Source organism: Anastrepha ludens, chromosome 3 (assembly GCF_028408465.1).
Source record: "Anastrepha ludens isolate Willacy chromosome 3, idAnaLude1.1, whole genome shotgun sequence".
In the NCBI taxonomy this organism is placed as follows: domain Eukaryota; kingdom Metazoa; phylum Arthropoda; class Insecta; order Diptera; family Tephritidae; genus Anastrepha; species Anastrepha ludens.
Genome location: NC_071499.1, coordinates 121,390,590 through 121,400,115, shown reverse-complemented (window position 1 = coordinate 121,400,115; position 9,526 = coordinate 121,390,590). Strand labels below are relative to the sequence as shown.

The window sequence follows — 9,526 nt, the reverse complement described above, 5'->3', positions numbered from 1 at the left end:
CAAAAGGGAAAAATTGCAATAAAATCGAAAGGAAAGAAAACAATTAAACGTTTCAAAAACGGTGGTTTTTAATTATTCGAAGTATTTTTCTGAGTATAAAATAGTAGAAAAGGTTCCCAGAAAAAAGAAAGGGGGAAAGACTATTAGCCAGTTTGAGAGGATGATCGTTAAATTGGCAAAACAGAATCCAAGGAAGAGTGCTGATGACAGCCATCTAGAAATTTTTGTTCACCTAAAAAAGCCAATAGCAAAAATAACCGTTGCGCTTCGATTGGCAGAAAAGCAGGGCTTCACAGTCCACTGGCACGGAAGAGGCCATTGGTAACAGCATTGCAACGACAACGCCGAATTGAGTTTGTTCTGGACTCAAAATCCAAGACCAAAATGGCATGGGAATCCATTCCTGTTGCACGTTGTAGAGATTTAATAATTGCCAATGCAGAGGCCCTGTATAGCAAAAAGGATTTTCCAGCAAAATAATAATTTATATTTTCCACTTCCGCCTGCAATTTTTATAATTTGACTTTTTGCTTCATTCTTGAGCATTTTTGTTATAGGAATTTCGAATTATATTAACATGAAAGCCGTAAGCCCTGGCAGCTAGTGCTCCTTTTTTTTTATTGTAAAATAATAATTTATTGTTATTTTCCATATATTAAATAAATAAATAATATTAACATGAAGTAAAAAAAAGACTGATACAGATTAAAAATATTTTAGATTTATAAAATAAAACCTTAAATGCAAATCATTTAGATGATTTTACTGAAAAAAGTCTCAAATGGGCATCATTCTTAAGTATTTTTCAACGGCTGTACTTATGGGAACATTTGTCAGACGACTAATGGCTTCTGAAGTGTAGTTAAAAAGTGGCGCAGCTTTGGAGTAGATACTGGTATGATTCAAATCATCATCCTCCAGACAGCGGCCACCAAAAATAGACTTAAAGTTATGTTAAGTCACCCCGCATAAGTTCCACTAGGGCGCTGACTATCGATAATTGTGACTTTGTTAGTCCTAAAAGCTCTCACAAGCGCTCCCAGTCCACAGGAAGCTAAAGAAATCTCGCAATTTGGGACACTCGGTCGCTAAACTCACTAGATGTCTGCGTATCCAAGAATAATCAATCCATGGGCAGGTAAGGCATCACCTTCTCTGCCCGGTCAGCTCAACAGTTTACTGCATTAAAACTGTAGTCTAGTGTCAATCTAAGCATTATACCAAATTATTCAGACTCCGTTGTAAGTCACTAAAGCCCAAAGAGAGAACAAAATCTATAATGAAAAAAATCGTAACCATTGTCTTATGGGTTGAATTTTGTTAAAAAATTTAGCAAAAGTGGCTTAATATCATTAAAATATATTTCAAAATTTTATTTGCAAAGCAAGAATGTTTGAATATATTTCCATAACATAGTTCAATAAGTTTGTAATTTTGGAAATTTGAAAACTAATTAATTAAAACAAAACGGTGCCACACAAACACTCAAAAATGTAGGAAAGTCGGAGCAATTTACTGGTCTTAGAACATTATTTGTGCGCGATAATGTTTCTGCAACTTATTTGCCCTACAGCCAAGTTTCATTTGCCATTTGGCTTGCGCACGTTTCATAACATGCAAATCGCGTGCTTTGCGTGCGGCCACTTGCTGCTGCGTTTTACTCCAACCCAATGCACGATATTCCGTGAGCACCTTATGCAGGCGACGATTAGATTTCTTGGGTGCAGGGGCGCGATTTGGATTGAGGTGTTGTTTGTAGTAGCGTAGCAAGGAACGATGCCCAATTTCGACACCGGAAGGTAAAACCAATTTGTACTCATCGCCATCAAGCACATCTGGTACAACTTCCTCATCGACGTCCATGCCTTCTTGCTGTTAGAATAGAGGGAAATGTGAGTTGTAACCCATATGTGTAAGTTTTTTTTTTTTTTTTTTCACATTCATACTTACATGATCGGGATAACTGGAGCTATAGTCGTAGTAATCAGCGTACTCGGCTAACGCTATACCTTCGTGCAACATTTGGCAATGACCCTTGTCAATCATGTGTTTACGGACCGCATCTAATGAATAGAAAGTCTTGCCACGGTCATTGCACGAAAGACAAATAAAGTAATTTGCCACTTTTTCGCCCAAGTAGTATAGCAAACCCTCCAAGTCTGTGCAATATTCTGTATCTGGTATGAAGAAGGAATGTGCAACGGACATATGCTTCAGATTCTCTATCATGTCTTCACTGACATGTGTGCAGAAGAGGCAGTCCTTCTCGGTCAGCGGGTTTTCAGCTAGTTTCTCCCATTCATCCGAATCCATATGATCAGTCTATGATAAAATAAAATATTAGCAAAACTATTTTGGTTTCGATGCCCCATCGTATTACCATTTCCTCTTCGATAACTTCAAAGTTTTCGTCGTCATCCAAATCTTCGTACTCATCATCGTCGCCGTCCTGCTCTTTCTCCTGTTGCCGCTGCAATGCAAATTTACCTTTTCCTTGCGCCGCTGCAGCTAACGCTGGATGCGGTCTTTGCTCCACCACACTCTTTTTCGTTATCTCCACCTCTTTGCCCTTGTGCTCACTCTCGAAACGTACCAAATTATCTTTGTGCTTTTTACTATTCAAGTGATTGTCGTGCGCCTTCTGGGTACTAAACTGCTTACGGCATGCCTTACAGTAGAAGCTCATTTGACTCTCCAACTCCTCTGTAGCTTTTTCTTCACGAACACGCAGCACAATATCCTGGAATGCTTCGGCGGTAACTGGAGGCAGTTCGGCAACTCGACGTTTTAGATTATACCGATGCCAATCAGTTTTGTAATGATCTCGTTGCATATCTGCCGTGGAGAATCTAACGGAGCAACTTATGCATGTATGTGCTGACATTTTGATTTTGCAGGATTTTCGCAAATTTTCTTTACAATTTTGAGAAATTACTCTACGAATTAGCAATAGAAGATATAATTTCACAATTAATTACAAATCAGAATTGCTCGAAATAAGTCAAAGACCTCACGTTCTATGGAAAATGACAGTTATGCGAGGTTGCCACATCACCCTCGCGTGCGGGAAATGTAACAATGTGACTGTAATTTAATGCTTTCTTCATAATGATTTAAAATTTACAGGATATATTAAAGGAGAACATTTAATTGCTAATTTTTGATTTGAGTTGCTTGTTTTTCAGAAATAACGTATTATAATTGCCTAGTTTGAAAATCCATTAAAAAGTGGCAAAGGTAAATTGAGGAATTACGCAGCACAGTTTTATCCGAAGGTCGGCTAACAGAGGATTGTTTTACGGGATTTCGACATTCTAACTGTAGTGTCGTTTAATAATTAATTTTTTGAGTATAAAAGCATTCTATTTTAAGGCCGGCGGGCCAATTAAAAGGTAAAAAAATCGATTTTTTTTTTCCTGAAATCAATAGCTTAGATATTCAAGAACATGAGACACAAATTTTCAGAGTTAAATTACAAGTATTTGCAGAGCTACAGAGCCGAGCGTAGTGCGGCGTCGAGCAACCGTGCGCTTATTGTTGTAGTTTGAAGCGCGTTTTCTCGGCTTTTCATTTTCACGATTTTACCTAATTTATGTACACGATTGCACAAAAACTAAACGAGCTATCCATTTCATTCAAAATGCGTTATCTTCAGTATTGTTTTCTCTTCTATGTGAACTAAAAAAAACATCCAAAAACTTTTTTTAAGCGACTTTTTTACCCAGTTGAAAAGTTTTTTTTTTCCCTTGAAAACCCATTTTTTTTTCTACCTTCCCCAAAAATTCGAATTTTACGTGTTTCTCCCAATTTTCTTAGTTCACATCGAAGATAATTACATCAAAATTAATAATCTTTTTTTTTTTTTGTTTTCAGATGAAAATTGCAAGTTGTATCTTAAACAGAAGTTGGATACTTCAGTGGCAAGTCGCTCTGGGAATCTATTGATAACTCGGCTTACAATATATTGTTGGAGATTGTACAAATTTTTTTTTTTAGTTCAAATATATATTAAACTATCCCCAAAACTTCATTTGGCTAATTGTTTTTTTTTCTCATCCTACAACGCTTCGCGAAAACTACTGAATTTAGGACATCTAATTGGCCCGCCGGCCGTAAATTAATTGTAAAATTGAGTCATAACGGTTGGGGTTCTAGTTCTGCTATAATGAGCAATGCCGTGCATTTTCTGTCGGCATTGGCTAGCAGATACCTGAAACTAAAGAAATGGGCCATGACTTGAAGTAATAGACATTTTTATATTTCATACTCTTTTTTTATGTTTATATTCCCAAACGAGCTATACTAATTAAAATTCTGATCACTACTCCTCTAGCACATTATCCAGCCATTCTTGTATGTCATCCTTGTTGACTGCCACATTTTCACTTTCCTTCGCAGCAGGCACTGCTGCATTTTCTGCGCCACCACCACTACCCTCACTTATGTCTACCTTCGTCACAGCATCCGTAGTCAAATTCAATAATTCGTCCAATTCATCCGGTGCATTAGTTTCACTTAGTGCGGTGTTTGTAGGTTTGGCGCTATTTTGAGACCGTCCCGAACCGCTTTTTCGACTGCCACTGTTGATTTTAATGCGTGGATTAGCCTCGTGCTCATGCAGTACATTCTGATAACTTTTCTCTGCTACTTCAGCAGCTTGCTCCATTGTTTTCAACTGTGCTCGCGTAAACATTGAAGCCGCATAATCCATACGCTTGTAGAAGGGAATCGTTTGTAAGCCAACGTTTAACAATTTCAAATTGAGCGTAAAGTATTGACCAGCTTCTGTATTGTCCAATAATTGCTCACCCTCAGTTTTTTCCCAATTTTTCTCAGATGCGAACTGAAAGTGACCACCTACAGATGTAGGCAACTGTGCCATTAAACCGAAGTCACCGGCATGCATTTGTGCCGACTCCACTTCATTTAAATCGTTGTCCTCATCGTCCAATGAGAACCGTCGCACTTGCGGTTGTGGTCTGGAGGACGTCCAGCCGCGTCTTGAAACAAAACGTTCATCACTGGAGTCTGCCACATCAACTACACCACGCACTACCTCCACTTGTGAGCTGGACGACGTGTTGTTATTATTGTGTTGTGTTGGCGGCTTCTTACGATAATGCTTCATTTTGCTACGTTTGCTGAAAGTATTTTCGGGCTTAATTAAAGTGATGACTTCATAAGCATTAAAATGCAATTGCAGCCTACTCACTCTTTCGATCGATTGTCCTTGCCTTCCATATTGATATCCTTTTTAAGTGGTGCCTGTTTTTGAGTATTTGTTTACGTTGCTAAGGTGAATGTTCAATTCACACAGGTATGGAGCTAAACGATAGTCAAAGAGCGTGTTCACGTAAGTTGTAAACAGCTGACTTGCTGCAGTGCACTCGAAGAGAAAAGTTGGTAATTAATTTAAATTTTTTTAAATATTACTTAAAAATATTGAATAATTATCAATAAGTCAAAGTTTTATTTAAACTTTATTTTACAGTATTCTGTTGCCATGAAATAACGATTCTTGTAACTTTTATGAATCACTGTTTTGAATATTTTAATAACAGCAAATCAGACAATGATTTGATGTCAGCATAAGCGCAAAGTAAATAAATAAAGTGCCTGCTAATTAGCACCATATTAGCGTTTCGGCCTCAACTTGCTATTGAAACATGGAAACCCACCTTCGTGGGTTTCTCGAATTTGACATCGTTATCCTTGCGCCAGAATACCGTTTATCATAAAATGCACTCAAAAAGAACGCATATTTTTGTTCTAGGAAGCACTTCAGAATTTATTCACGTACCACCTTTTGAATTAACGAAATCTAAAGTGGTCATCGTCTTTCCTGTTTTCTGTTTAACTTCCTCCCTTTCACAACCCGTAAATAATAAACTGTACTCTGCTGTCGTTATACACGAAGTCATCAATGTCACGAAGGGTGATGAGTTTGGTTTATTATAAAGCAGCTCGACTACCAAGAAAATTGTTTCGCCAATTAGACTATCGAATAAAGGTACTACAACAATTGAAAATAACTGGAATTTAAAAACTTAATTAATTATACATACGCACATACATGTTTTAAAAATCAGTTTTAATTCAATAGGTCGATTATAAAATTTAAATATTGGAAAACCTTACTTAGAAATGACATAACCGCACTCTGGATGTTGAAGTATGTAGCAAATGGTGACTCCTATCGATTACTTTAGTGCCTCTCGCATAACTCGCCCAAACAGTACGTGAATTTCTTATGAAATTACAGTTTTCTCACAAGTTAGGTGCTATTAACGACAAACACATCCGAACTAAGGTACCTGCGAAATACGGATGAGATTATTGTAAATATACCGAGTTCTTTAGTATACAGTTGATTTAGCTGTAGATGTCCATATTATATCGATGCCGGAAGAAATGGAAGAGCGTCGGACGTTGCAGTTCTTAAGAATTGTTCCTTGCCTGCTGCGCTAACTGCAGGAAAGCTCAACATTCCGCAAAACAAACCACCAAAAAGGGCATACTTTTCCGACGCCATATTATTTTACAGGTGCTGATATCTGCGCATTAGACCGACGCCTACTCAAAGAATTAAACCGAAACAGCATCCCTAGTGCTTCACAAGAAATTTTTAACTATAAATTGAGTAGAGGGCGGATGCTTTTGGAGCTTCCCAAGACGAATCTATTTTCAACTAAGGATTGAGTAGAGCGCGGATGAGCGTAGAAATGGCTTTTTGGAAGGCTATCATGGAGATTTCAAATATTTCATCGCGCTATAAAAGTAGAGCGTAGGGCATTTCACTCGAGGACGATTATTATTTGAAAATAGAAAAATCCAAAATTATATAATATATTGAAGATTACATCTTTACTTAATCTATGAAGTTTTTCTTCGTAGTTGCCTACATTAGACTTACAAAATATTCAGAAGTTGGAATAACTCCCTTTGAATTAGATTTTGACTAGGTCGAAAAAAACGAATTTGTTGAATATATGAATATATATACATACATGTAATATGTATGTATGTATTTAAATACATTTGTGTGATTTGTGAAAAGGTCCTAGCATTTGCGATATGTGGTGCGGAAAGTCCATTAACTCATTGCTGATGCTGAAGGATGATGTTAGATCTCACCATCATCAATGCTCTAATGAACGCAATAACACAGATGTGCATACCTACATACATACATATATCCGCCACATCGTATAAGTTTGCAAGTTGATAATCTTTTCATGTGCTTGCATAATTAAAATGAATAAATAAATAAAAAATTCAGCATTTTTAACTTGAAAAGTTCACTCAAGAAATGGGTGTAACATACAAAAACAGCAATCAAAAGCCTCCCCCAACTTCGCGACTATGCACGCCACCTGTAACGGTGGTAAGTGGGAGATAAGTGAATGTTGTTGCTCGTTATGCAGTTATTGCTGCGCTTTTTCTTTAGCAAATACCTTGCAGGGAGGAGCCAAACTAGTACGAAAACGTTCTAGTTCAGATAGTGGCATTTAATAGACGAAATCATACTAGTTCGCCATTGACTAGAACAAAACCAGTCTGCTAATCAGTTGATTTTTTTTTAGATCAAAAAGTTTAAGACGCAACTATGGACGCACCAATACATGGTGATGGCTAGAGGATAATATGCATAAGTAAACACTGAATGTTAGAAAAAAATTCTTTACAGAATCTTAGAAAAAAATTCTATCGATTCTAGGGCAGCAATTTATTAATATCTACATGAAATTTGTGCACTTATAATATATTGGGTATTTTAATAATCAGCTGATCCAGTCGACGGTTCCTGGCAAGCTCATCAGCAATTTCATTTCCCTCTATGTTCCTATGTCCTAAAATCCAATGTAGATCTCCTTGTTGACCGTGGCATTCTTTTCGAGCATTTACCAGAGACCCATACCCCCCAGTTCCACCAAACACATATTATGATCTTCTTTGGAAGAAGATCCGGCTGGACTCTCGGCTTTGGCGTATCTCCTGGAGCCACCATTTTTTGAACTTTGCAAACCATTTCCGTGCTGCAAACTCGCCTATGAAGAGTTCTATGGAATGAATATTTATTCTTTGCCAAACAGCAAACAAATCGTGGAAAAATAAAGGAAATATAAAAACGCTGTGAACCTGTTTCCCAATCCAATAGATAAATTGACTGATTTAGAGAAAACTCTTGCTGCGCCTCCCGCTTTCGTCTTGGATTCGTCAGTGAAGACAGAGATACCTGCCTCGGTATAGATTTTTCCCTCGTTTTAATCTGGCCTACTTGGAAAGTTTGCCCTGGCACGACCCTCAAACTCCAGTTTGCGGATATAGGAAGATCTGTACGGAGTTCAGAAAAACACCTTCCATGAGAGATTGCCTCCAGTGGCCAACCTCTTTAACCTGATTGCATTTTGTATAAAGTCTGAGCGAGGCCTTGAGAATTTTAATTCTCGTATGACGAGCACCTCTACGTCCTGGACATTTAAATGGTGTCGCTTTTTACATATAATTTTTAGGAGCCGTATTTTGAATAAAAATAGTGAAACCTGCGAGAATCTAAATTTGGTTTGGTTTTAAAATAACTTCTAGGCGTGTCTTTTGAGAGATCCTTTGCTTTGAAACGTCCGAATGGAATGTAATAGATGTTTTTGTTTTGTTTTAATTTTAACTTACCTAAAGGGGATGGGGGTAGATGATTTTCAATAATTTTTTTTTGCTAGTCAATTGCTTTACTTTACAAAAATAAAAATACACATTAATACATCATGTTTCGACTTGACTTTAGCAAAATTTCAAAAAATATATATTGTATACAATATATATAATAATTGTAAAAGTTATCGGTACGAGTATTTGTGTGGAGCTCGTTTCTCCAGAAGTCCCTTGCGGTGATCATCACAGGTCCTTGGAGATCCATCTAAAATCAATCAAAATAGAAATTAGTTTTATTAATAGATAATCTTGTGCCTCATAGAAGTTTTTTTTTCAAAATTAACAATATGGCGGCCTCAGGAAATATTTCTCAGATTTTCGAGAAAAAAACCGACAATTAATTGTTAAAAAAAATCGAAATTTAAAAAAAGCAATATACATTTTATTGAAATCTACCAAGCGGTTTTTAAGTTACAGTGATAACCAGATCAAAAAACATACAATAGTTTTGAGAAAAACGCATTTAAAGTTTTGCTATCGAGATCCGGAGCGCCCGAGCGCCCTTTGTTAATTGTTGAATAACTCGAAAAGTATTTGTCGGATTCACTTCAAGAAAATGCAAAAAAATCAAATTTTTTGAAAATTCTGACTACCCCTAACCCCTAAAACTGGATATTTTAGTAGCATAATGGACACAATTTTTTTTTTTTGCTGTATGAGCTGGTACTTTAACTGGTATTTTGCATGATGAGTGATGGCCGAGCAATTGGCTATTCGTAAGGCATCGCCGTGGTAAAAATACCACTTGCTAGCAGGGAAACAAGATGTGTCGCCGACAGAGGGGAGCCCCGGTTTAGCTGCCGATGAGGGAAGACGT

At 37.1% G+C, this 9,526-nt stretch overlaps 2 protein-coding genes across 2 annotated transcripts; both read right to left on the bottom strand.

Annotated features, from left to right (window-relative positions):
- Positions 1-1,343: 1,343 nt before the first annotated feature.
- Positions 1,344-3,042, bottom strand: LOC128858948 (cytoplasmic 60S subunit biogenesis factor ZNF622). The gene is made up of 3 exons (XM_054095561.1): positions 2,381-3,042; positions 1,951-2,322; positions 1,344-1,872 (listed from the first exon to the last, which is right to left on the bottom strand). The coding sequence occupies exons 1-3, from the start codon at positions 2,882-2,884 to the stop codon at positions 1,522-1,524; spliced, it is 1,227 nt and encodes a 408-aa protein (XP_053951536.1). The 5' UTR covers positions 2,885-3,042; the 3' UTR covers positions 1,344-1,521.
- Positions 3,043-3,921: 879 nt separating this feature from the next.
- On the bottom strand, positions 3,922-5,345 carry LOC128856737 (uncharacterized). The gene is made up of 3 exons (XM_054092050.1): positions 5,213-5,345; positions 4,268-5,141; positions 3,922-4,216 (listed from the first exon to the last, which is right to left on the bottom strand). Exons 1-2 carry the CDS (start codon positions 5,239-5,241, stop codon positions 4,322-4,324), a joined length of 849 nt encoding a protein of 282 aa, XP_053948025.1. The 5' UTR covers positions 5,242-5,345; the 3' UTR covers positions 3,922-4,216; positions 4,268-4,321.
- Between the last annotated feature and the right edge of the window lie 4,181 nt (positions 5,346-9,526).